This window comes from Zootoca vivipara, chromosome 2 (assembly GCF_965207765.1).
Source record: "Zootoca vivipara chromosome 2, rZooViv2.hap1.1, whole genome shotgun sequence".
Lineage (NCBI taxonomy): Eukaryota > Metazoa > Chordata > Lepidosauria > Squamata > Lacertidae > Zootoca > Zootoca vivipara.
This window is the reverse complement of record NC_142584.1, coordinates 18,461,383-18,488,799: the sequence shown is the minus strand read 5'-3', so window position 1 is coordinate 18,488,799 and position 27,417 is coordinate 18,461,383. Positions and strand designations below refer to the sequence as shown.

General features: G+C 47.3%; 1 protein-coding gene across 2 annotated transcripts; it reads left to right on the top strand.

Moving 5' to 3' along the window:
* The first annotated feature begins 136 nt into the window (after positions 1 to 136).
* On the top strand, positions 137 to 26,793 carry TROAP (trophinin associated protein). Of its 2 annotated transcripts, none has more exons than XM_088662947.1 (17): positions 137 to 272; positions 504 to 751; positions 1,936 to 2,128; positions 3,910 to 4,067; positions 5,581 to 5,662; positions 5,881 to 5,957; positions 7,199 to 7,323; positions 7,846 to 7,889; positions 9,414 to 9,514; positions 11,628 to 11,721; positions 12,519 to 12,643; positions 13,894 to 13,953; positions 15,385 to 15,459; positions 16,996 to 17,094; positions 19,722 to 20,070; positions 21,024 to 21,196; positions 26,010 to 26,793. In XM_088662947.1, exons 2-17 carry the CDS (start codon positions 557 to 559, stop codon positions 26,073 to 26,075), a joined length of 2,016 nt encoding a protein of 671 aa, XP_088519073.1. In that variant the 5' UTR covers positions 137 to 272; positions 504 to 556; the 3' UTR covers positions 26,076 to 26,793. The 2 variants fall into 2 exon arrangements, with proteins under 2 accessions (XP_088519073.1, XP_088519072.1); XM_088662946.1 differs by having other exon boundaries at positions 21,021 to 21,196.
* The last annotated feature ends 624 nt before the right edge of the window (positions 26,794 to 27,417 follow it).

Genomic DNA, 27,417 nt, shown 5'->3' with positions numbered 1-27,417 from the left:
AGGCCGTCCGGAACTCGCTCCTGACGCACTTCCGCTTCCTCCTCCTCACGAAACTCGGCGGCCGGCGCTTCCGGCCCCTCCCGCGGCTCTTCCCTGCGGCCCCGCCCCTTCCGCCGGGCCACGTGAGGGAGCGGAGAGGCCAATCAGCTCGTCGCGCTGCTTTATGAACTTGATTCGGGAGAGGCGGAGGGGGTTGGATGGCTGCGCGTCAACGGCCTCGCCTGAGGAGGCAGCGGCGGCGGCGGAGGAGGAAAGGAGTTGGCTGGAGGCAGGTTTGCTATTCAGTCCAGTTTGGGTACCTGGTTGTGTTAAAGCTCTTCAGTACACTTTTGAAGGCACACAGTTATCCTGCTGTGCTCTCCAGCTAAAAAACAGCAAACCAAGCACTTGCTGTGGGGAACAAATAGTATTATTTGCATTAGTCTTGCCCCGTGGGTGGCTTCCTTGTGCCTCCGACTCTCTCTTTCCTTGCTTCAAAAGCCTTTTCTCTCCCCTACCCATAGGTGCAAATACTGCCACAAAGGATTCGACCGTAGGATCAGCACAGGAATGCTAAATGGCTCGAGTTGGGAAGGAAAACCTGCAAGAAGTCTCGCCCCTTCCCGTGACCTCTGCAGAAGTAGGACGGGAGAAAAGTGCATCGCTTGCTGCAGGTGCCCTGAGCAGCAGCAAGATCCCAGTGCTGTGCAAAAACAGAATCCCACGAGAGGCGAAGCCGTCTGGGCAGCAGCCACAGAGTAGCCTTCAGCAGGTGAGTGTGGTGGAGCTGCCTTTCCCTTAGGCTAGGTGTTCCCTCTCCGTTTTGAGAAAATTGTTACCTGTGTTGCATCCTGCTTGTTGCAGCCTCTCACTCTTTTGGTGCTGATGAAATGGTTTCTTGCCCTTGTGGATTTCAGAAAAAGCTTGAAATCCGCCTGGGTGGTGGCTGCTGAAGGCTGCAAATAGAAACCTGGGTAGGATTTTCAGCAGTCGGAAATGCCATGTGCTGATCTCCCATTTCTAGCTTCTGTCCCTGCTTAGTCTTAACAAACCAGTCCTTGCATCCTCATTTGCTGTTTCCCTTGCCAAACACTTTTGATATACAGCCTTAGTGCAGAGGGCTGTCAGCATTCCCCATAAGAACGGTCCTGCAGGATCAGGCCAGTGGCCCATCTACTTCCTCATTCTGTTCTCAAAGCGACAAACCAGATGCCTATGGGAAGTCTGAAAGTAGGACATGAGCACAATAGTGCTCTCTCCACCTGCGATCCCCAGCCACTAGTATTCAGAGATGTACCGTACTGCCTTTGATATTGGAGGTAGCCGTCAATAGCTTTGTCCTCCTTGACTTTACCTGATCCTCTTTTAAAGCCCTCCAAGTTGGGGGCCATCGTTGCTTCCTGTGGAAGTGAATAAGTACCTCCTGTCTGTCTGTCCTGAATATTCCATTGTTCATTTCCATCAGATGCCTCAGAGTTCTAGTATTATGAGGGAGGGAGAAAAACTTTTATCCACCCACTTTTTCAATGCATGCATAATCATACCCTATCTATCTATCACATCTCCCCTTCCTTGCCTTTTATTTAAACCAGTGTTCCCCAAACTTGGGTCTCCAGCTGTTTTGGGACTACAACTTCCATCATCCCTAGCTAGTGGGACCTGTTGTTGGGGATGATGGGGAACTGTAGTCCAAGAACAGCTGGAGACCCAAGCCTGGGAAACACTGTATACCTTGGGGGTCTGGTTGTCCAGCAAAGGTGGTGCTGAGCACCAGGACTTGGGAGTTATTGTTCTGACAATAGAATGGCCTCACTCGCAGGGAGCCTGTCTTATTCCCACTTGCAGGCTAACCCTCTTCCAGAATTCGGTTGCCCTTTCCTGAATGGCGACAAGCCTTTTGATTGGAACATAGCACTGGCACGAGTAGAATCCTTGTCTTTCTTCTTTTCTCTCTAGGCATGTCCGTCCAACGCGAGGAGGAAAGGGATCGAGATGAGCAAGATACCTCACTCTGGTTTAGTACCTGCTGCTGCTGCGGTGGAACCTGCATCTGGGTCAATGCCCAAGATCCTTTCTAGACAACCCCTGGGAGAGATGCATCTGAGCACATCGGGTCACAGGAATGAAGGTCGTGTGCCCAATGGCAAAGGTATTGATCACGACACAAAGGATCTTCCTAGTGTGCTGCTGCTGCTGTTTCGTTTTTGTTTTTGGCAGAGATCAATCATTGTGAACCCTGTTTTGCGATTGGCATTAACTTGATAGAATGAGCAGTCCATGCTGATGGGTTTTGGGCTGAACTCTGATTGTTTGGGCTCTGTTGCTTGCTAAATCATAAAATGTAAGGGAGGCGAATTGACCTCGGCCTGGGGACAATGGCTAGCTGGAATACGGCACTTGATGTAGAACACCTTGTTAGGTGGTCTTGGCCTAACCTGCCTCTGATGACTGTTGGTAAAGATAAGCTGCTTTAGAGTCATTGTGAAAAGTCCTTGAAATAAATATCTCGAGGTAGAGAGGGTGGTTGCGTGGCTATCAGCCTTTTCTGCATATTCACTGTTTTACTGCAAAAATCATATGCCACCCTGCTCAGTTCCTTACAAGGATAACCTTGAAACATACACACACATGTGAAGGTGCAACAGGATGCTTAAACTGCGACTGATCACAGCTGAGAAGACTCACTATTGGTTTTGAAAGAGCCAATGTCTTTGAAGCGAAAACAAAATTGCATGTTTGGGTTTTAACTAGTGGATTAATGCAACTTCCCCGCGACGGAGTGAGCTCCCGTTGCTCTGTCCCAGCTCCTGCCAACCTAGCAGTTCGAAAGCAATGCAGGGGAAGAAGATAAATAGGTACCGCTGTGGCAGGAAGGTAAACAGTGTTTATGTGCGCTCTGGTTTCCGTCACGGTGTTCCGTTGCACCAGAAGCGGTTTAGTCATGCTGGTCACATGACCTGGAAAAGCTGTCTGTGGACAAACGCTGGCTCCCTCGGCCTGAAAAGCACGATGAGTGCCGCAATCCCATAGTCGCCTTTGACTGGACTTAACTGTCCAGGGGTCCTTTACCTTTTTTTTTTTAATGCAACTTCTCAAATGGAAAAAGGGTTTGTTTCTTAAGTTGGGATATCTGACGGAGGACTCAAACAGGGCCATTTACCAGGCAACTTATGAGGGGGGGATAAACAGCAAGGTGGTTCTAATAGCTCGCTGTGTTCATTTGCTTCAGCTATTTAGATTTAAACCATTTTCTCAACCTGCAATGATCTCTATCCTATTTTAACCCATTTTTTAGTCTGGAAAAAAAGCAAAAACACCTGGTTTCTCCTTCCGCACTGTACCATGCTGTTTGCTTGCGACAGACTCTGTCCCCCTTAAATCCTCTATTGGGGATCCTGGTATCATTCTGGGAGTTGGCTCTTGCCATTTTGTTTACACTTCCCATGCAGGGCTGGAAGAATATTTCAGAGCTTTAGAGACCAGCTTTGAGTTACAGTGGAACCTCGGTTTATGAACACCTCGGTTTACGAATTTTCGGTTTACGAATGCCGCGGACCCATCTGGAACGGATTAATTCACTATACAGTGGTACCTCTACTTACAAATAACTCTACTTACGAATTTTTCTACTCACAAATGGAGCTCCGTCCGCCATCTTGGATGCGGTTTAGATAGGATTTTTTCTACTTACGAATTTTTAGATAGGGTTGCTTCGACTTACGAATTTTTTCTTCCAATGCATTCCTATGGGATTCGACTTACAATTTTTTTCGACTTACAAATGTGTGTTCGGAACGCATTAAATTCGTAAGTAGAGGTACCACTGTATGTGGGTTGACCAACAGCATTGGATTACCCATCACCACTGACTACACTTATCTACTTCTCTGTGCTGCTGATGTGATCCCCAAACATTTTTTTCCCTTGCAGAAGTGAGCACAGTTGAGTTTGTGCCAGATGTAGCAGCTCTTGCCAGTATTCTGTCCAACACAGGGCTGACTAACCACATGGTAAGTGTAGCCCACAAGCCCAGCCTGGCCGGACGAGTCCCTTTAAGAGGGAATAGAGCATGCTCAGCCATCGTTGGGGTAAGTCTCTACCATATACATCAGTGCTGTTGTGCATTTGTGTGGCGTGTGCTTGTCTGCTGAAATGGAATAGATCAGGGTTTCCCAAGCTTGGGTCTCCAGCTGTTGTTTTTGGACTACGAGGCCCATCATCCCTGACCACGGGTCCTGCTAGCTAGAGATGATGGAAGTTGTAATCCAAAAACAGCTGGAGACCCAAATTTGGGGAACACTGGAATAGAGCATGTCTCCAGCATGTATGCAGTTTATTCCTCTAGGCCTGGAGTGGAGAACCTGTGGCCGTCCAAATACCGCTGGGTTCCCCTCAACTTCATTCTTGTCCAGTGGGCACGTTGCCAGGAGCTGGTGGAAGTTGGGAGTTCAACAATACCTGGAGTTGGGCCACAGGGTCCCTTCCCTGCTCTGGGCAAGAGCTCTGAGCTTAGGGAGGTCTTTAGTTTATCTTCCACAGGGCCAGCCCACTCATAAGGCAAGGTGAAGCAACTGTTTCAGGCGGCAGGATCCACAAGGGCAAAGGCAGATTTAGGAGAGCACGATCAGTACGGTCACATTGGGTGTGGAGCCTTGAGGATGCTGCAGAGGGCGCCACAACTATGACTTAGAACGATGGAGCATGCTATGTTGAACTATGGAGGGTAAGAGGCGGGAGCTCCAAATTTTGGCGTCTCACAGGGCTGAAATTTCATCAAACAGCTGAAATTTGAGACTTGCCCGGTCTGCCACTGACAGGGGCAGTGGATGTCAGTGTAGATCAATATTCCCCCTTGTTCCTGATGTAGACATTCTCTCACCCCCTTTTCCTTGCGATGGAGGGGGGCACCATTTCGTGGTTCGCCTCAGGTGCTAAAATGTCTCGGGCATTCTGATTGAGCTTTAAATGAAGGAGAGCTGAAATTCTGCTTGACCAGGCATCCCCAAACTGTGGCCCTCCAGATGTTTTGGACTACAGTTCCCATCATCCTTGACCACTGGTCTTCTTAGCTAGGGATCATGGGAGTTGTAGGCCAAAACATCTGGAGGGCCGCAGTTTGGGGATGCCTGTGCTTGACCATCTGCTTCTGTCTGTGTCCGTGTATGGATTCAATTCTGATTTACGTTTTGTGATTTTGGCTTCAGTGCTGTGCTGTCGTGCACTTGTGTTTAAATTTTTTTTGCTGGCATTTAGGCTTGCCGAAATGTTTGTCGAAACCTGTTCCTAAGGCATCTTTAACAACTTTTTGTCGGAAGCGTTATATAAATAAAGAGAACTGACAGGCTGGCCCATAGGGATGTGAACAAAATAGTCCGTCTGCGTATTGGGAAAGGTGTTCCATGCTGGTGCTAAAGTCTGAGCCTGCCCATCCAGCCTAGATGCATGCCTTGCTTTTGATGTGTGCTCTAGTGAGTCATTTTCTCAAAGCTATGGAAGCTGGTGACTGTAATGTGGGGAAACAGGCCTAGCATTGCAGTAACTTGGGAATGCTGGACTTCATTTTCTTGCGAATGCTGGACTTCCATTTTTCTCTCCTTGTAGACTGGTCGAGGATCGTTATACACAGGGCCTCCTGCAGCGAATCTTCCTCGCATGTCGTACTTCTCCAAATCAACTTCAAAAGGTATGACTGAAGTTGGGTTTCTTTCTTGGCACATAGGAGAACAGGGTTCGGTCAGGCAGAGTTTTCATGCAGCTCCTTGTGTTTGCAGTCTGGTGGGACTTTGAAATATTCAAAACAAACACTTATGGGTGTACAGAAATTGCTCTCAAATGGCAAATGAAACATTTTCCCCCTAGTTTCCTTAAAAAAAAACCAACCCCTCTCTTATCTCACAACAGATATGAATCAGCCACAGTCCTTGAACACTCAGCAGCTTAAGATGTGGTCGGCTACATTTGAGAACCCTGGGCCTCGGGTGGGTAACTGATGCTTTTCTTCATTTTCTCCGACAATCTGGTGGCAACTCTGGCAAGGAATGCTGCTAGCCAATAATTACATACAGTTGTACCTTGGTTGACAGACGCCTTGCGACTCGAACGTTTTGACTCCCGAATGCCACAAACCCGGAAGTGAGTGTTCCGGTTTGCGAACGTTCTTTGGAACCCAAACGTCCGACGCGGCTTCCAGTTGGAGCTTCCTGCAGCCAGTTGGAAGCCGCGCCTTGGTTTCTGAACGTTTTGGAAGTCGAACTGACTTCTGGGACGGATTCCGTTTGACTTCTGAGGTACCACTGTGTAGGCTTGTGGTTGGAAGAGCCCTTGGCTAGCAAGAATTGGGATTGTGTCCTCTAAGCATGGGGTAGGGTGGGCGATCAGGGTGTAATGCAATGGATGCAAACTTGACCAGCCATCCAGACTTTTTTTTTAACCCCTAAATTCTCCCTGCCGGAGGTCCTGCCCAAAGTGGGTACTGAGCATTTCCTCTATAATTACTGTTCCAAAATGGCACCAGATGCAGCAGGATTTTGAAGGAATCATTGTACTTTCTCAGTGGCTGTTGCTGGGAGGGCCTCTCTCTCTCTCTCTCTCTCTCTCTCTCTCTCTCCCCCCTCTCTCTGTGCTTGTGTGTGTGTGTGTGTTGCACACAAACGGCTTAGAATACTTAACTCCTTCTCCAGGGTATTAAGGGGAAGAAAACTTCAGCATATTTTGAAAGGTGGTAGTTGTAGTCGTTTATGCACCCAGTCCTGGTTGCTAGCACACCTAAGAACACACACCACCCCTGATGCTGTTTGTGCTTCTTACACTTTTAAATAATTGTTCAGCCCTTCATACAAACTTTATTAGAGGACCGTCCTCAATTCCACCTTTTAGTGTGCATTGATGGCGCAGCCTGTGGACAGCTGTATCTGTAACTATGGCCCCCTGCCCAAGCTGATACGCTTCCCTTTTAACCTGGCAACATGTTTCTGTATGCAGAAGCTCGTGGGGGGGGGAGATGAACTGGACTCCACACGGCGGGGGGCGGCTCTTACCGTGCCCAAGCCACACATCTCTCCTGGGTGTGACGCGGGCTCCGCACGGCTATGCCGCTGTATGTATGGATAGTCCCGTTGCGTGATTGCCGTCTTGCCTGGCTTTGTGCCTCTTTCCTCCGGAATAGTGCCTGGGGGCTGCATGCCTTACATCTCTTGACTCTATTTGACGTCTGCTTCAGGTGGAGGTGGCAAAGCCAAGCCAACCCACGGAGAGCCCGGGAGTGGGCAAGTGCCAAGATTCTGCCCCCAGGTCCGAGGCAGAAGGTCTGAACGGCACGGTGGAGGGGGGCATTGCAACACAAAGGTGAGGAAATAACTGGCTGATCAGTTGGGGCGGCAGCTTGCATTATTTGTGAAACACAAGGGTATTGTGAAGCCATAAGGCACGGCGAATAAAAAATTCCGTTGTTCTGTTTGCCCTGGTTGCCCAATTTTTTTTCGTGGTGGTGGTGGTAGGTAGGGTCCCCATCTCCCTTCTGGCTTCCACAGCAAAGTCCTTCATTCCAACTCTTTTGTATTCCACCTTCTTTCGGGAAGACGCTCACCTTGCCTGCACATTTCAGATTGACGTCTACAGCCAAGGTTACAGAGTGTCTCTCGTCGTTGATCAGTAGGTGTGGGAAGAATACAAAAGTTTGTGACTTGTTCCTCTCCGAATCGTGTCTTTACCCTCTGCCAGTAATACATTCCCAGCATAAATCCACGGGGTATGTGTGTGATAATTGTTGTGTCCTTGTAAACGGGGGTGCCAACAGACAGGTGTTCCACATATGTCGGCTGTTTTGAGGCTTGTGTAACCTTTCATTGCTGTCTGCTCTTAAAACAGCGACTCAGCTGGGAGGAAGGAAATCGCAGGGACACCATGGAAAGGTGAGTGACCGCACCATCATTCATTCCTATCCAGACACATGGACAGGGATGTTTGCATTCATTATGCAAAGCTTTGTTAGACACCTTTCACACATGCCCCAGACTCTTTCTCACAGCTTGGTTGGTCTTGTAACACAAATAGGCAATTTTTCAGTGAAGCTTTAGCAACTTTGCCTGCCTTCTCCTATTGTGCAACCTGAATCGGAGAAAGATACTTTGAACCCTTGCTTCACAAGACATGATACGGGTAATAGATTATTTTCCAAACTTGGCACATGTAACACATTTGACAATTTAGTCTTTAAACTGTTAATGTACACCCCCAACCTCTCTCACCACCAAAGAAGTACAACAAGAGAACCCACACAAGTGACACTGACACAAAACCCCACACCTACACTAAGTAGAAGAATAGAAGCATTGCTACCCAACCGCACCCCACTCACCAAGCCCCCTCCCCCTTTTTCTTCCCAACCTACGGTAACATTGTATGTAAAAAATGTTTAAAAACCATACACATTGCCAGCTGATTCATGCACTGTGCCATCGGCCAGAACCACTTCTCAAGTGCCTGTACCATGCATAAGAATATGTTCGTCACAGCACTGTCCAAAATACAGCACACTCTCTCCTTTTAGTGCACCAACAGGTTTGCATTCTTGCCCGCTATGGGTGTGATTGCAAGCGTTTGCAGTAGGGCCGGGAGATATTCTGGTTTCCAACATTGCAAAATATCGCCAGTTAAACATTGTGATATACCGAAACATCACGACGTATGAAACAAGAATGCAGCTATGTGGAGGCAAATGGTAGGGCTGGGTGATGCCTGGTTTGCAACTTCATGTTATATCACCAGCGAGATATACTGATATATTACAATGTCTGAAATAAGGATGGAGCTACGTAGAGACATTGACTGGCTTCACGGTTTTTCCTGCATTGTGATTTTTCCCATTCTTGTGATTCGCTGCCCCCTGCATGAGAAAGGAGACTGCTGAGCTGGCAGAATTAACAGAGGCTGCAGGAATTGAGAGAAGCATCGGCTGGCTTCAGTTTTCCCCACATTGTGATTTTTTCATGGCTCATGCTCACATACACACACACAGAGCACGATTCGCTTTGTATTGCAAGGTTAAAGATGATGAGATGGATATCACAATACAGACTTCAAACCGCTTTTCGATGATATATTGATATATCACCCAGTCCTAATTTGCAGAAGAGTCTAAAACTGAAAGATAGAGCTTGCGTGTGCATTTTGATAGTAATGGTCTCGGCCATATTCCTTGCCTTCAATTGGCATTCCATATACTATGCCTGAATTGCCGCTTCATGAAATTCTCATGTCTTGCTGAGAGCAAAGCATGCAAGTGGGGAATAACACAGAGCAAAACCAAACTGGTTATAAAGGCTGCACCACCTGCTTCGCAGAGAACTGTTCTTGGTTTCCTTTGGGATGTGAACAGCAGGAGCTAATGGTGAGGCTGCCTGCCTGCTTGCCAACTTTGTCCCTTGTTTTTGCAGATGACGGGTTCGTGCCCGACCCAGCTGCCAAAGCTAGCATCCTGCTGAACATCGGCGTGAGCCATTCAGCCCTAAGGGCGACTGCCAATCTGAGCACTGGGGTGAGCAGAGTACAGTATTGTCTGTCCCAGTTACCACTGCTGGGTTCAACACCCATTTTGGACTTGTGCAGCCTGGGCCTTCCTCTCACGCTCCTCTACTTCCTGGGGTGCTGATTTGCTCCTAGGTGGGCATTCGGGTGGCAAGAGGCAGCTGCAATCTCCAGAGGGTTGGTGGAACAATCCCAAGGAAGGTGTCTGGTGTGTGAAACAGCTGAGGATGCCCATTAGCATTCTGGAATACAACAGGTGGGACCTTGCTCTGTTCCTTGCTGCTGCTGTTGGCATCCATCTGCCTTATGAGGAACGGCTTAGGGAGCTGGGTATGTTTAGCCTGGAGAAGAGAAGGTTAAGGGGGTGATATGATAGCCATGTTCAAATATATAAAAGGATGTCATATAGAGGAGGGAGAAAGGTTGTTTTCTGCTGCTCCAGAAAAGCGGACATGGAGCAATGGATTCAAACTACAAGAAAGAAGGTTCCACCTAAACATTAGGAAGAACTTCCTGACAGTAAGAGCTGTTCAGCAGTGGAATTTGCTACCAAGGAGTGTGGTGGAGTCTCCTTTGGAGGTCTTTAAGCAGAGGCTTGACAGGCATATGTCAAGAATGCTTTGATGGTGCTTCCTGCTCGGCAGGGGGTTGGACTGGATGGCCCTTGTGGTCTCTTCCAACTCTATGACACTAAGAATCTGGTTACAGAGTGGAACCCTAACTCTCAAGAATTAATAGAGTGCACTTCTGGGGGTGAAGTCAAGCCCCTGTGTTTGCAGAGTCTAAGCGACCTCCCTGGGGCACAAGCCTGGGCAGTGTGCATGGACTGCGCAGATGGCAAGACCCCCAAAGGAAAGCAGAGCCAATACACTTGGCTGCAGGAGTTGCCAGAAGGAGGCGTACAAGGCGCCATCCAACCGTCTTAGGGACTCTACTCTGGATTTGTGTAGGGTTTACTCCTTAGCCTTTTCTTCTCCCCAATAAATCCCGCAAGGGAGTAGAGCTTTAGGACCAGAGTTTTCCTTCTCCTAGATGGGCTACCTTCCCAGACTGATGAGTCCCATCTACCCCTTACTTCCCTCTATAGCCCACAGAGAAACTGCCTTCTTGTCTGCTGGGCCCACTATCGGTCTCATCTGCTCAATCCACCAGAGCCTGTCTTCGCATGCAGGGAAAGTTCCTAACTCACTAGGGGTTTGAGACCCATCGGCTACCCCATGGGTAGGCAAACTGAAGGCCCGGGGGCCGGATCCGGCCCAATCGCCTTCTAAAGCCGGCCTACAGACGGTCCGGGAATCAGCGTGTTTTTACATGAGTCTACTTATTTAAAATGCATCTATGGGTTATTTGTGGGGCATAGGAATCCCCCCTCCCAAAAAAAATATAGTACAGTGGACTGGCCCCCTGCAGAAAAGGTTTGCTGACCCCTGGGCTACCCTCGCCTGGTTTAGCTGGCCAGTTGAATCCATATGTCTGGATTTTCCTGGACATGACCGGGATTTCAAAGGTGGAATTTATGCTGGGTGGTGGGGTGGGATTTCTGAAACATAGCGCTTTGTCCTGAATCTTAGGCAACTTAATCACAAAGGTAATAATAATTAATAATAATAATAATAATAATAATAATTGACCCTTAGGCTGAAAAAGGATCCCCCCCAGTCTAAAAGGATATAAAATCAGTTGGGCACCAGGGGCGTAGCAAGGAGGGGGCGGCCCGCTCCCAGCTCCGTCTTTGGGGGGGGGCAGCACGAGCGGCGGCACCAGCACCCTGCTATGTAGTGCCCATGCACAGCGTCGCTACGTAGGGACGCAAGTGTTGTACGTAGCAACACATATGTCGTACGTAGCGACGCCCCGCCCTTGGGTGTGCATCATGTTTGCCGCTCCGGGTGCCTGAGCGGCTTCCTACGCCAGTGTTGGGCACACTGGTCCACCACCTGCTGGCTACTGGATTCTTTGTCTGCTCAACCCGTTTTCCCCACCGTCTTCCTGCAAAAGTACTTTCTTAGTCAGTTGTGTACAGAGTGACCGTGGGGAAATATCTGGGTGGGTGGGGGGGAGACCTTCTGGGAGCAAGGCTTGCACTGTTGAGGGCTGTAAACTGATTATTTTTTTTCCTCTAGGGGGAAGGTGCCTGTTTGCCATTGTCCTGCAGGAGTGTGCGCTCAACAGGAAAGTTTGGGCGTGTGTCCTGCCGCTCTACACAGCGTCTTAAAGGTATACTTAACAGGAGTTGCTTGGGAGTTTGTCCTCCTCGCGGCTATTTGGTGCTGCAAGTTCCTGATAGCTGCAAGTTCCAGTTATAAGCACATGGCTTGTAACTGGCTTATCTTTGATTTTTTCCTAAATCTAAATCAAATAAGTGTTGGAAATGTAAAGAGAAAGAAGTTTCTTTTTATCATAAGTGGTGGTCTTGTAATAAGGCTAAAGCTTACTGGGAAATGATATATAATGAATAAGAAAAGATGTTTAAAATAAGGTTTGTAAAAAACCTAGAAGCCTTCCTTTTGGGAATTATCAGGATAGAACTACCCAAACTATACAGAAATTTATTCATGTATGCGACTACAGCGGCAAGAATGTTACTTGCCCAAAAATGGAAAGAAGAAGAAGTCCTAGTGAAGGAAGAATGGATACAAAAACTTATGGAATATGCAGAAATGGCGAAACTTACTGGAAGAATAAGAAATCAAGACGACAAACTTTTTTATAAAAGAATGGAAATGGTTTATTGAATATTTACAAATAAACTGTAAACATTGACAGGATTATTGCGATAGCCTGCAGTTTTATAAGAGTATATGTTTAAAGTAGATGAATAAATGAGTACATTAAGTTAATTTGGAATATGCAGAATATAGGGGGTGGGGAATTTGAGGAAGCACAGAAAAATGGGGAAGGAAGTTGTGTTTTGAAATGTTAAAATGAGTGTAAAATTATTGAAATGTATAAAACTGAAAATCATGAAAAAATAATATAACTGGTTCCCCACCCCCTTCTGTCCCATTTCACAGGTCTGCAGAAATTGGAAGCTTCCGAAGCCCAGCTAGCCAACACACCAGGCGGGAAATGTTCAGCTGATGGTTATACCCCCTATGGATTAGCTCGGAGGGTTCCCACTGCTTCCCTGAAATCCTCGGTTTGTGCTTGAGGGTTGGCGAGGTTGCCTGCCACTTTGTCGCTAAAAGCCTCGCCCGGAAGTGTGCACCCACTTCCCAGATAGCTATGGGCATGTCCTTGAAAACCACCATTTGTGTTGACGCTGCTGGGGTGAAGCGGGAGGGATATGTAGCTCTGGTCAGCTGGGACCAGAGATTAGTTACTAGCCCAATCCTTTATTGTCTTGGGTTTAATAGTCTGAAACCAGCAGACTGCATCATCCCTGCTGCTGGCAACATACAGTGGTGCCTCGCTTAACGAAATTTCCGCTTAACGAAAGGATTTTTCGAGCGGAGCTTGCCTCGCTAGACGAATGCGTTTTACGAAAAATTCATCTACCGAATCGCGGTTTCCCATAGGAATGCATTGAAATTCAATTAATGCGTTCCTATGGGCAAAAAAAAGTAAAAAAAAAAATTCAGTGCATTCCTATGGGATTCGCTAGACGAATTATTCGCTATAAGAAAAGACCCGTGGAACGAATTAATTTCGTCTAGCGAGGCACCACTGTACAGTATATTATCCATGCCAAAAAACATCTGTGCTGGCTTCCTGTGTAATTTCAGACACAACTTGCAGTTTGGGTTAAAAACAATAACCTGTTCCCCTTTGAACCTGTCTGGCCAGTAACATCGTTTTGAGAAGCCCTTTTCCAGGTGCCTCCCGTTTTCAGAGGTTAAGCAGGTGGCAACTGGGGAAACAGGGCCTTTTCTGTGGTAGCCCCCTAGCTATGGCCCGAGCTCCCCAGAAATGCTTAACTCTCAACCCACTCGAATGTGTTTAGACCGCATGGCCACTTTCGCAGAGGCTCATGGTGAATAATAATAGTTGTCACGTTTCTCTGTTTTTCTTTTAATCAGCTGAACTTCATTTCTCACTTCTTTTTCAACTTGCGAGATTATCTTATTGTTGGAAATGAATGGAAAGGCAGAGCGGGAAAGCAATGTTTTAAAGTGGTGTAAGAACCTGGGAGCTGCCTTATCCTGAGTCAGCCCACTGAGCCACCTAGCCCCATGTTATCTACTCTGGCTGGCAGAGGCTCTCTGGGGTCTCGGGCACCCTCTTAACTAGAGATGACAGGTATTGACTTTCTGCATAGAGAGTGTATACCCTACCGTTGAGCATCTTCTTTAAGTTGTTAGTTTCATCCTTTTTCAAGTTCTGTGCCTTGCTGTTCACTGTGACTCCCATCGCGCCATCCTCTGAACACTTTCTCTTATGTTGGACCAGCATTGCAGTCCCTGGATACGGAACCGTGTGCCTGTTTCTTCCTGCATTAAAGCTAAGAAGGTGGGTGTCCAATGCCTAATCTAAACCAAGCAGGAGGGCAGGAACTGATATTCTAAAAATGCTCAGATAATGAACTATTGTGAGAGTCCTTTACTAAAAACCATCTGAAATGCCCCATTCCTACTGTTGTGAGCAGCTATTGGAATCCTTGGTAAGTAGAATGCTCTTAAAGATAGACGCGGGCAGCACTGTGGTCTAAACCACTGAGTCTCTTGGGCTTGCCGATCAGAAGGTTGGCGGTTCGAATCCAAGCAACGGGGTGAGCTCCCGTTGCTCTGTCCCAGCTCCTGCCAACTTAGCAGTTCGAAAGCACATCAGCGCAAGTTGATAAATAGGTACCGCTGTGGCGGGAAGGTCAGCGGCATTTTCGTGTGCTCTGACACTTGTCACGGTCCTCCTTGCGCCAGAAGCGGTTTAGTTACGCTGGCCACATGACTCGGAAAGCTGTCTCTGGACAAAAGCCAGCTCCCTTGGCCTGAAAGTGAGATGAGCACTGCAACCCCATAGTCGCCTTTGACTGGACTTAACCATCCAGGGGTCATTTGCTTTTTTTACTTCTTAAAAATCCCTGGTTCCCACTGACCGTACCAAGACTTGCCATTGTGGAATAGGCATTGTATATACTCGAGACAACTTTTCTGTGGGCCAGTCGTTACACAGCCAAAACTGCAGCATAGGTGCCCAAGAAAGACATGTTAGCAGGTTTAAAGGAGCCCGAGCGTTGGCAGAAATACAAAAAGGAAAAACAAACAAACCTAAAGAGTTGGTGGAGCAGCCCCGCAAAGACTGAACGTGCTCGGTGGCTGCGGAATGATGAGGGATTGACCCGGGGATTGAAGCGGAAGATCTGGTGGTAAATGGGAAAATGAAATGCAGCATCCTGAATAGGGTCGCTCAACACAGCAAAACGTTGTTGCAATTCCTCCTCATCCATTCTTACTCATTCAGCATCTTGCTAGGGGGGGGCAGATTCCTCAGTGGGCTCACAAGCACAGCAGCACGTGATACATGAGGGTGTATAGCCCTTATTCTATATTTTCTGGAAGGTGGGGATACTAAACGGAGGCAGTATTTTTGCCCACCTGCAAACCCATTGCCACGTACTTGAATTTTTTGCTTCTTTCTTTAAATGCAAGTGTGTCCGCGTGTATTTTAGCGTTAGTTGCGGCAATGAGCTGATGCCGAAGGTATGCTATACTGAGTAAAAAAATCCCCTCTTTGGGCATCAGCTGGGATTGTGGTAACTCTTGTGCGTGTTACTTAAAAAAATGCTGCCAGGATTTTGATTTCTCTGACTTTCCCCTAAAGGTTCCTTGGTTGTAAAACTAGAAAGCAGTTCCTGGCTGTGTGACTAGGCTGGCCGTAAAAACGTAGCAGGGTTTGAAACCCATTGGTACCCCAAAAAAACCCTGTCCATTTTGCTTTTTCCAGGTTAATTTGGCAAGCAAGATCATTTCACTGAAGGACTCTGTGGACTCCAAAGAGGATGACGCTGCTGTGGAATGGGTAAATTCATGTGGATAAAACTGGGAGCAGCTGTTTGTATTCATGTTGCTCCAATGCATTCCGGTCACTTAATAAGTTATGCTCAAGCACCTGCCTTGTATGTGGTTTCTTAGTGATTTGTAAATCTTTGTAGTCCAGCAGCTTCTGTTGTTTGAATTCTTGGTTCTCAAACTTAATCTATTCCGGAAGTCCGTTCCAAAACCAAGGCGCGCTTTCCCATAGAAAGTAATGCAAAATGGATTAATCCATTCCAGACTTTTAAAAACAACCCCTAAAACAGCAATTTAACATGAATTTTACTATCTAATGAGAGACCATTGATCCATAAAATGCAAGCGATAATCAATGTACTGTACTATAAAATAAATAAGACAGTATTGTACAGTAGATGATAAAAAATAAAATTAATTTTTTTCTTACCTGCACTGATGATAGTCGTTGTTTGGATGGGGGAGCTTTTATCCATTTCCACAGTCACACAATAAATCAGTCAGTAGCTGAACTGGGTTCCACACAATCATTAAAAAAACAAAAAACAACTGAAAAACCCTCAAAAACAAAAAAACAAAATAAATAACAAAAACAAAAGCGCCAAACTTAATCCGTTCCGGCAGTCCATTTGACTTCTGAAACGTTCGAAAACAAAGGCGTGGCTTCAGATTGGCTGCAGGAGCTTCCTGCACTTAAATGAAAGCTGCTTCTGAATGTTCAGCTTCTGAAAAACATTTGAAAACCGGAACACTTCCGGGTTTTCAGCATTTGAGAACCAAGGCGTTTGAGAACCAGGGTACCACTGTACTCTACAACAGAAAGTGTTCAATTGGAGCAGTGTTTCCCAAACTTGGGCCTCCAGCTGTTGTCTGGACTACAACTCCCATCATCCATATGCAGCTGGGATGATGGGAATTGTAGCCCAAAGGCAGCTGGAAACCCAAGTTTGGGAAACCCTGAATCAGATCATGCATTCTGCCCCCTCCCCCATGTAAGACAGCTTGTGAGGATTATTTGTCAGATCTAGTTCTGTGTAAGGTGTTGTTGTTTTTTTAAAGGTGTTCGCAGCATTACATCTCTAGATTGCAAGCAGCAGTTCTAGGAGGGCACCATAGTAAAGATATGGAGGACGCGTTATGGGGAAGGTCTTCAATTTCCTCTTCCCATTTTTATGAGGTGCTCAAAGGCATATCTCCTGGCTGTGGCTTTGAATGTTTGTAAAACGGGGTATATTTTTATATGCCTGCTGCCTAATTTGCCAGTAGCAGCAGACTTGCTAAACCCAAGTATGCAATGGTCATTTTTCCGGCTTGATATGTTTTTGTAGTTTTCTTTCCTCCCTAAACTTTAGCCTACTCCTGAATTGTGTTCCTAGAATATAGCCAGAACTGCCTTTTGGTACCAGCATACGGGGAGCGGAGGGTTTGGGATCCTGCCGTCTTTCCCACTTTTCCTTGTCCTCACTTGCCCTCTCGGTGGTTGGTAGCTTTAGCGGGGTGGAAGTGAAACCCAGGAAGGCGAGATGACGTTTTCCTTCCCTTGCAGGAAAGCATTGCTGTGCGCCTCTTTAAGGATGAGATAGCAGCATCAGCAAAGAAGGTGGCAGCTGTTCCTGTGATCACCCCAGAAATGGGAAAACCCCAGGTAAGCATCTTTGTTAATTTTTCTCCCAGGTAGAAACAGGCTCCGAGCACGTAACTCAGCTATTCCTTTAAACCAGCCCCGCTTGCAAAAAAAGGATGGGGTGATTACTTTTAACACAATTCCCTTTTGTGGTTTTCTGAAACATTTCAAACTTTTGATTGTTCTTCTGTTGTGAGTTTACTGCAGAGAGATGGTTGGAGAAAGATGGAAAATAAACCTTTTTTCTAAAGAAATAAAAGGATGAAGTTCTAATTCTGGTTTTACCTGTAGTACTGGTAGGGTTGTGTCAGGGATTGCTCTAGCAGTGAGCATTCCCTGACAATCGCGGAAGAGAGGCACCCTGGCTCAGGCAGCATCCTAGAGCCCTTACTGCAACCTCAGACAGGATATCAGGGGGAGGGATCATGGGAAGTGTCCAGCGGGGAAATTCCTCGCCCTTTTAAGTTCATGCCTGACTTAAGACATTCCAAGGTGCGCAGGCGCAAAGGGAGGAGGGCAGGAATCCCACGCTTACTATGCTGGGGGAGGAGCAGACGCCAGGCATTGGGAGAATCTTCATCAGACTGATCGGACATGTATTCTTGATACTGAATCACATTGTAAATATCAGGCAGAATAAAAGCCTTAAAGACAGAATGGCTGTGGTACTAGTTTCTCAGAAGTAGTCAAACAAGGACCGTGACAGGTTGGGACGCAGGTGGCGCTGTGGGTTAAACCACAGAGCCTAGGGCTTGCCAATCAGAAGGTCGGCGGTTCAAATCCCCGCGACGGGGTGAGCTCCCGTTGCTCGGTCCCAGCTCCTGCCAATTTAGCAGTTCAAAAGCACGTCAAAGTTCAAGTAGATAAATAGGTATTGCTCCTGCAGGAAGGTAAATGGCGATTCCGTGTGCTGCTCTGGTTCGCCAGAAGCGGCTTAGTCATGCTGGCCACATGACCTGGAAGCTGTACGCTGGCTCCGTCGGCCAATATCGCGAGATGAGCGCCGCAACCCCAGAGTCGGCCACGACTGGACCTAATGGTCCGGGGTCCCCAAAGCAGTAATGACGAGGTGGGCAGTTGATTTAGGATATAACTTAGAGTACGACAAATGGTACAAACTGTACAAGATTATGTATAGATGGTACATCACACCATTGAAATTATTTAAAAAGTTTAAAACAGGTAATAAGATCTGCTGGAAATGTGGGGAAGAGATAGGAGACTTTTTCCACATGTGGTGGAGGTGTGCGAGAGTCAAGGAGTTCTGGGAAAAAATATACAACGAACTAAAGAAAATCTTCAAATGCACTTTTAAGAAAAAGGCTGAAGCTTTCTTGTTGGGGATGGTAACTGATGTAAAAAAATGTGATCAAAAACTGTTCATGTATGCCACCGCAGGGGCAAGGTTGTTACTAGCCCAAGTATGGAAGCAGCAGCATCAGATACCCTCAGTAGAGGAGTGGAGACAAAAAATAATGGAATATGCGGGTATTGCCAAATTGACCGGGATAGTTAGACACCAAGGAGAGGAAGTATTCAATAAGGAATGGAAGAAATTTACGGAATATATTGAGACAACACTTTGAAAATTAAAAGCATAAATCAGTAGATTCGGAACAATTGGTATAAAAAAATCTTTTTATTGTCTTTATTATGGATAAATATATAATTATATAAAAGAGAATGTTTTCACAATAATGTAATATACGAACAAATGAATAGCCAGGAAAAGACATGATTGACGATATGATATGTAATGGCCAAACAACTGCGCAAAGTCATTTTGGAATCTAAAAGACTGCAAAGAAAGGAGGGAAGTCAACAAAGATTTGAAACTTGAACTGTATAAATGAAGGAGGAAAGCTGTATTTGTAAAATCTGTTGAGACTGTTGAATATTAAATGTTGTAAATGGTTTTGGGGGTGTAAATAGAAAATCAACAAAAATTATGTTTAAAAAATAATAATGGCAGGGGTCCCTTTACCTTTACCTTTACTGGTAGGGTTGGTGTAGGTGGTGAAGCTTGAGAGCATTGCAGAGGGAAAAGCAGGCAGCTATTGGAACAGAATAGTGTGCTGTAAGGAAGCACCGTGTTCTACGAGGGCCTTCTGGCAGTTCCCTCACTGCGAGAAGTGAGGTTACAGGGAACCAGGCAGAGGGCCTTCTTGGTGGTGGCGCCCGCCCTGTGGAATGCCCTCCCATCAGATGTCAAGGAAATAAACAACTATCTGACTTTTAGAAGACGTCTGAAGGCAGCCCTGTTTTGAGAAGTTTTTAATGTTTGATGTTTTATCGTGTTTTTAATATTCTGTTGGGAGCCGCCCAGATTGGCTGGGGAAACCTAGCTAGATGGGCAGGGTATCAATAATAAATTATTATTATTATTATCATTATTATTATTATTATTATTATTATTATTATTACTACTACTACTACTACTACGAGAGCTTGGAATCGTATTGGAAACCGCATCCAGTTGTGCACAAATTGTGCTTTCATACTTTTTTTTGGGGGGGGGAGGAATTATCTAGCTTTCATGGCTTCAGAGGAACATCTCAGTCCCTGCCGACCCCCAGGTAGCTTTCGGGGTTCTGGGAGGTCTAGAGTTAACCTGCCCCATTTCAGCCCTTGTCCTCCTCTTCCCCCAGCGCATCAAGCTCCTTGCTCAGCTCTTGCAACAGGAGATGAATGACGGCATCAGTCACGACATTGCCCCCTCGCTGGGGGAGTTGCACAAACTGTTGTCGGCTCACTGCTCGCCTGCCCGGGAGGCTCCCAAGCCTGGTCTCCTCACTACCCCTGTGTCGTCTCCTGGACCACACCTCTGCAAGCTGGCGCCAGGGTCTGTTGCTATGGCACCCGAACCTGGCACGACACATGCCACCACCTCCAGCCAGCAACCTGTCTGTTCCATTCCTCAGATGCCTTCGGTCCATCTACCGGAATCAGGCGGGAGTGGGACCTCCATGCATTTGTCGTCCTGTGGAAGTAGTGCGGGTAAGACCTGATAGATTAACTTGATTCTCATGTTAAATTTTTTAAAGGCAAGTGATAATATTAATATCCTTTTACAGTGGAATCTCTGTTCCCAAACCCCTCCATTGTCGTATGTTTTGGCTCCCGAACGCCGAAAACCCGGAAGTAACTGTTCCGGTTTTCGAACAATTTCCTGAAGCCGAACATGCTACGCAGCTTCTGTTTTGAGTTTCCCTATTGTATTGAGGCTTCTGCTTTCGGTTTTCGAACATTTTGGAAGTCGAACCGTCTTCCGGAACGGATTACAGTGGTACCTCGACTTACGAACGACTCGGCAACCGAATTTTTCGACTTACGAGTGGGGCAAATGAATTTCTCGCTTATGAATTTCTCGACTCCGAACGGAAACCGCAGCGGTTTTAGATAGGGTTTTTTCGACTTAACGAATTTTTAGATGGGGTTGCTTCAACTTATGAATTTTTCCGTTTCCAATGCATTCCTATGGGAAATCGTGTTTCCAATGGCGCTTTTCGACTTACGAATTTTTCGACCTATGAAGGTGCCTTCGGAACGGATTAAATTCGTAAGTCGAGGCACCACTGTATGTTTGAAAACCGAAATTCCACTGTATTACAAACTGGTGTGGGTAGGGATCCTATCTAAAATAATAACACTAATTTAAATGTCCTACTTTTCCACTTGGCTGTCATTGTGTGTTTTCCCTGTCCTTCAAATGTTAACTATTTGGCCATAGTCAATAAATATTTGCCGCTTGGACACTTTAAAAAGAGTTACAGTAATAATTGCAATTAATCATTGATTACAAAATAATCCATCTCTTAATGTTTGATGTTTTCTCGTGTTTTTAATATTCTGTTGGGAGCTGCCCAGAGTGGCTGGGGATAAATAATAAATTATTCTTATAATTATAATTATTTATAATATCTTTGCCATTGTTGTCCTTTCTCCAGTAGACAAAGTCAAGCAGCGCTTGGATGACCTCCTTAGTGCACCTATGCGCTTCCACGAGGCACGCCTAAATGCTGAATGTGCCTTCTACACTGCCCGCCTCGCCTGTGTCACGCAGCCCTCGGCGCGGCGGTGCAAAGATCCTGTGGCCAAAATGCTAGAGGTCCAGGATGCCATGGTAAGCATCTCAATGTGCTTCAGCTTGACGAAGCAAAGAGCTGTGTGCCGTCTTCCAGTCCCCTTCAGCAAGGGGTAAACGAGGTTGCTTTTGAACCAAGCAGTGTGCCACAGCAGTCTGCCGAACCTTCTGTGGCACGTTGGCGCGAAACCTTGGCTGCTCCCTGGGTTTGCGAATGGTGCCACCGCACAATGGAAGCACTTCTTCTCACCAGGCGGAATTGTTTGGAAGACTGCAGCTTACCAGTGGGCTGTACGCCGTGCCATAGCAAGCTGCCCCGTGCGAAACAGTCCTCTGCCTTTAGCCGGGGCAATTGGCAGCATTCCCAGGACTCGGAATATGTACCGTGAAGACCTTAAGTGTCCTATAGCTCTGTGAACAGAGACCTGGCTGGGAAACCTAGCCATATGGGTGGGGTCTAAATAATAATACTAATAAGAGTGTTTGTTGTGGGGGAGGAATGGAAAGGAGAATGTTAGCCGCTTTGAGACTCCTTCGGGTAGTGATAAAGCGGGATATCAACTCCAAACTCTTCTAAATACCGTGTTTCCCCTTTTTTAATACGTAGTCAGAAAGTAAGCCATGGCAGGGTTTTTAACCATTTGAGAGCTATAAGACATACCCCGAAAATAAGCCATACTTCCGCAACAGCTAGCAGGACCCAGCATGCCGGCCGCGACAGGAGGAGGAAGCCTGCCGGGTCGGGTCAGTGCCCGGAAGCGGCGGTGGCTGCTTTAGTGCCAATAAAGCGTGCAGCAGTGCCGCACGGAGCACCAGCCAGCAGGACCCAGCTCCTGCAATGCCGGCCGCGGCAGGAGGAGGAAGCCTGCGGGGTCGGGTGGGTGCCCAGAAGCGGTGGCGGCTGCAGCGCTGACAAAGCGTGAAGCAGCGCCGCACGAAGCACCAAGGGCACGAGCGGCAGGAGGAAAGAGAGAGAGGCTCGTTACTTGCGGCACTTTAAGAGAAGCAGCCAGAACCGATCTCCACATTCCGAGCCTCCCTTTTGCGCGTGCGGGCATGTTAAAGCCCCGATCAGTTCACTCCCCACTTCTTCCTCGCCATCCCTCCCTTTCACGCGTTGCCTTGACCCCGCAGCCCCCCTCCCTGGCCATCTTCCCCTAAGTGCAGCGCTGCTTCGTGAGCGCTGCAGCCGCACGCTCTCTGTGTGTGCGCGCGTCTCTTTCTTTCTCTCCCTGTGCGTCCGTCTCTCTCTGTGTGTGCGTGTGTGCGCGCGTCTCTCTCTCTCTCCCCCGTGCGTCTCTCTCTCTGTGTGTGTGTTTGTGTGCGTCTCTTTCTTTCTCTCACCGTGCATCCGTCTCTGTGTGTGTGTGTGTGCGCGCGCGTCTCTTTCTTTCTCTCCCTGTGCGTCCGTCTCTCTCTCTGTGTGTGTGTGCGCGCGTCTCTTTCTCTCTCTCCCCCGTGCGTCTCTCTCTCTCTCTGTGCGCGCGTCTCTTTCTTTCTCTTCCTGTGCGTCCGTCTCTGTGTGTGTGTGTGTGTGTGCGCGCGCGTCTCTCTCTCTCCCCCCCGTGCGTCTCTCTGTGTGTGTGTTTGTGCGCGTCTCTTTCTTTCTCTCCCCGTGCGTCCGTCTCTCTCTGTGTGTGTGTGTTTGTGCGCGTCTCTTTCTCTCTCTCCCCCGTGCGTCTCTGTGTGTGTGTGTGTGTGTGTGCGCGCGTCTCTTTCTTTCTCTCCCTGTGCGTGTCTCTCTCTCAGTGTGTGTTTGCGCGCGCGCGTCTCCCCCCCCCACAGAGAAAAGGTTCCGCTTCGGCTCGTCATTCAGCCGCGCGCGCGCGCCAGGGGCATGGGCCCAAGCCTCGTCCCCCTCGCGCTTCCCTCACAAGCATCTCGGAGCGGGACGGGTCACGGCCTCCCTCCTCATTCCTCGGCCGGCGTGAGAGAGCCCGGGGAGCAGAAGGATCCCAGGTTTAACCCCCAGGTACCCCCAAGTTTGAAATCCTGGAGAGCTGCTGCCAGCCTGGTTGACAGTAAAACCTGGATAGCACAGTAGGCTAGAGTGTCGTGTTTATAATGTGCGCGGAAGAGAGCACCGAGTGTCCTGAGCCAGTGGGACCCAGTTGTACCAGCACTTAAAAAAAAGACACCCCCTGAAAATAAGCCACCGTGTGTTTTTTTGAGGAAAAAAAGTTATAAGACGGTGTCTTAAAAAAGGGGAAACACGGTAATAATAAGTTGTTATTATTATTTATTTATTATGGATGGTGACTCCTCGCCATTCTTTTATTCACGCTTAAGAGATTGTATTTCCAGCTGCAACAGCACGAGAAGGCGTACTACAGAGAAGGCCAGTGTGGTGTAGTGGTTAAGAGCGGTAGACTCCTAATCTGGGGAACCGGGTTTGCGTCTCTGCTCCTCCACATGCAGCTGCTGGGTGACCTTGGGCTAGTAGTCGCACTTCTTTGAAGTCTCTCAGCCCCACTCACCTCACAGAGTGTTTGTTGTGGGGGAGGAAGGGAAAGGAGAATGTTAGCCGCTTTGAGACTCCTTCGGGTAGTGATAAAGCGGGATATCAAATCCAAACTCCCTCCTCCTCCTCCTCCTCCTCCTCCTCCTCCTCCTCCTCCTCCTCCTCCTCCTCCTCCTCCTCCTCCTCCTCCTCCTCCTCTTCTTCTTCTTCTTCTTCTTCTTCTTCTTCTTCTTCACCTGACGTCTTTTGCAGGGAATTGGTAGTGCAGAGATGCCTGCAGCTGTCTTCTCGCCTGTGAGGTTGGGCAGAGTACAGCATGCAACAAGCCTCTGTGATGTGGAATCTTCCGCTTATGAACCCATGCCCATTAATTCAGTGGGGGGGGGGTTGTGGTCAACTCTTTTCTGTTTCTTTTCCAAAGGAGCAGCAGCCTTTGAGGAGCTTGTCGACATATTCCCCCTTGGTGCTCACGTAGTCCATGCCTTGGGTGCCAAAGTGCTGCCCATGCCACATATACAGTTGTGCAATTAGAAGAACCTGTTTCTGGTCAGATGGAAACATCTACCAAGAACTTCCCTTTGACAGAAACCTGTCCTCTTCAAAGCATGTTTGGATGCATGGCACATTTACAGTGGTGCCTCGCTTAACAAACGCCCCGTAAGACAAAATTTTCGCTTAAAGAAAGGATTTTTCTAGTGGAGGTTGCCTCGCTAGATGAATTCGTTTTACGAAAAATTCGTCTAGCGAATCACGGTTTCCCATAGGAATGCATTGAAATTCAATTAATGCGTTCCTATGGGCAAAAAAAAAAAATTCAAAAAAATTCAATGCATTCCTATGGGATTCGCTAGACAAATTTTTCGTTATAAGAATAGACCCGTGGAACGAATTAAGTTCGTCTAGCGAGGCACCACTGTAATTCCAAACCGCTTCTTGGCATGGGAAAGGCATGGCCAAAGCTGCTCTGTGGCAACGAAAAATCAATGCACTCGTGCATATATTTTTTAGATGGGCTCATGGCATGAACTCAGATTTAGCCCCGTCATGCCAGTAATCCACTATAACTTCAAAGTGCTGATTTTGACCTATAAAGCCTTAAACCAGGCATCCCCAAACTTCGGCCCTCCCATCTACAATTCCCATCTTTCCCAACCACTGGTACTGTTAGCTAGGGATCATGGGAGTTGTAGGCCAAAACGTCTGAAGGGCCGCAGTTTGGGAATGCCTGCCTTAAATGGCTCAGGACTGCAATACCTCAAGGACTGCCTCTTTCCGTAAGAACGTACCCAGATCCTGAGATCATCTTCTGAGGCCCTCCTTCATGGGCCGCCTTGTCGAGAGATCCGGAGGGTGGCAACACGAGAACGGGCCTTCTCTGCAGTGGCTCCCCGTCTATGGAATGCTCTCCCCAGGGAAGTTCGCCTGGCACCTTCATTACACACCTCTAGGTGCCAGGCAAAAATATTTCTTTTTAACCAGGCCTTTGGTTGATCTTATTGACACCCAACACCCTTTTAGAATGTGGCTTTTTTGGGGGGGGGGTTATTGGATTACTGCTTATGGTTTGATTTTATATGTTGTGGTCTTGTTATGAACCTAATAATAATAATACTAATAATAATAATTTAAATGCTGGAGCTGGCATTGTGGATCAGAGCTCTGTGACTTGGCATTCTCCTTTTGATCTTGAGCTCAGGTTGAGAGCCTAAACCAGGGGTCGGCAAGGTTTACCTTGCCTGGGCCGGATCGCGTGTGTGACCATGATTTCTGGCATCTGCGCCTGCGCAGATGTGTTTTCTGGCGTCTGAACATGTGCAGACGTGATTTCTGGCACCACGGAAGCAAGTCCCCGCGCCGTGCTGCACCGGTTTAGCACAGTGCGCAGGGACTCGCTGAGCAGATAGCTTGGTTCGGGGGTGGCTCGTGGGCCGGTTAAATGACCCTCGTGGGCTGCTTGTGACCCATCGGCCTTAGGTTGCCTACCCCTGGCCTAAACTCTTAAGTTTTACTTGAGATGTAGCATTTAAAAGTTAGCCACCCTCCTCCAGTCTGTCCTGGGTCAAATGTGCAGAGAAACATATTTTTTCCTGTAAAATAAAAAAATTCCTTCAGTAGCACCTTAAAGACCAACTAAGTTTTTATTTTGGTATGAGCTTTCGTGTGCATGCACACTTCTTCAGATACCTGAAGATATCTGAAGAAGTGTGCATGCACACGAAAGCTCATACCAAAATAAAAACTTAGTTGGTCTTTAAGGTGCTACTGAAGGAATTTTTTTATTTTACTTCGACCCAGACCAACACGGCTACCTACCTGTAACCATATTTTTTCCTGGTTAGCCCATGCGTGTCTCATTGCATAACACTTCTTGCTCTTGTTTTTATCCACCAGCACTTTATACCTATCTCCGAAACCCCATCCCAACCCTTGGAAGCAGAAAGGGTTTTGCCCTTGTGAAGGTCTGGGCTATGATGCCTGCTTGCCAGTCCCATGGATACAGAGACAGTGTGGTGAAGTTCCTTGGAACCAATGTACGGTGTTCTGTTGTCTTCTAAACTTTAGAAGATCCACCCCCAGCTGCTACTTTCCAAGCTCACTCCCTGACCACCAGCGAATCTTGTTGGGACTCTGAATCTCGGTGGGGTTGCCTGGGAGGACCAGGAGCCGAAATCTCCCCTCCTTTCCCAAGAGCATCTAGTGCACGGCAGAAAAGAAGGGGCTGGTGGCGCTGTGAAAGGGGAAAGCTGACCTGGAGTTCAGCTTTCATTGAACTGCAAAGCATTGGCACAAAAGGCAATACGCTAATATGGTATGCAAGAAACATACCTTTTGTGGGAAGAAAGGAGAAAATTTTTAAACATTTCCTAATTGCTTTAAATTGCTATTTTTGCAAGCAAGAGCACAACTCTCCCCCAAGGGTGAGAAGGAGGTTCGAAAGATGGGTTTGATGTCAAGCTCTGGCTGTGATCGGGTTAGTAACATCTTCCAGTGTCCTTGAGCTGAGAACAATTAATGGACCAAATTTCTTTTTCTTTTTTAAAAGGCAGTGGTGCTTTTAAGTTAAAAGTTCTTAAACTATAAGTTCCTTTGGATGTCGTTTTTAGCCAAAAAGGTGACTCATAAACAACAATATAAATAAACGATGATGTAAATAAAGACTTTTTAAAAAGGAAAACCTTTTCAGCTCGTTTGATTTCTAGAGTTGTTGCAGGTGTTTTATTTCAAGCACTGATACCTGGGGCAAACTCTGCTAAACACTACGTGGCAACAGAATGGTGCTTGGTTTCACTTCCGTTGCTAGAGCCCCAGACCAGCTTGGAGTGTGGGGGTCTCTTATTTGCTGGGGTCAGCAAAATTGAGGGGCTAATAATACTAATAATAATTTATTACTTAATACCCAGCCCATCTGGCAGAGTTTCCCCAGCCACTCTGGGCAGCTCCCAACAGAATATTAAAAACATGATAAAACATCAAATATTAAAAGCTTCCCTAAGCTTTTCCTTGTCTTCTAAAAGTCAGATAGTTGTTTATTTCCTTGACATCTGATGGGAGGGCGTTCCACAGGGTGGGCGCCACTACCGAGAAGGCCCTCTGCCTGGTTCCCTGTAACCTCACTTCTCCCAGTGAGGGAACCACCAGAACCCCATCGGAGCTGGACCTCAGTGTTCGGGCTGAACAATGGGGGTGGAGATGTTCTTTCACAGAACCTTCACTGCCTTCACTGGTTCTGATTTAAAAGGGAGGAAGAGCTGGGTATCATCTGCATACTGATGAGCACCCAGCCCACTGTTGGCCTAAA

Coding starts and splice junctions, on each gene's coding strand:
- TROAP (XM_088662946.1), top strand. CDS start 557: ATGGCTCGAGTTGGGAAGGAAAACCTGCAAGAAGTCTCGCCCCTTCCC. Junction 4,068..5,580: donor CATGCTCAGCCATCGTTGGG/GTAAGTCTCTAC, acceptor CTCTCCTTGTAG/ACTGGTCGAGGATCGTTATA. Junction 7,890..9,413: donor CGCAGGGACACCATGGAAAG/GTGAGTGACCGC, acceptor TTGTTTTTGCAG/ATGACGGGTTCGTGCCCGAC.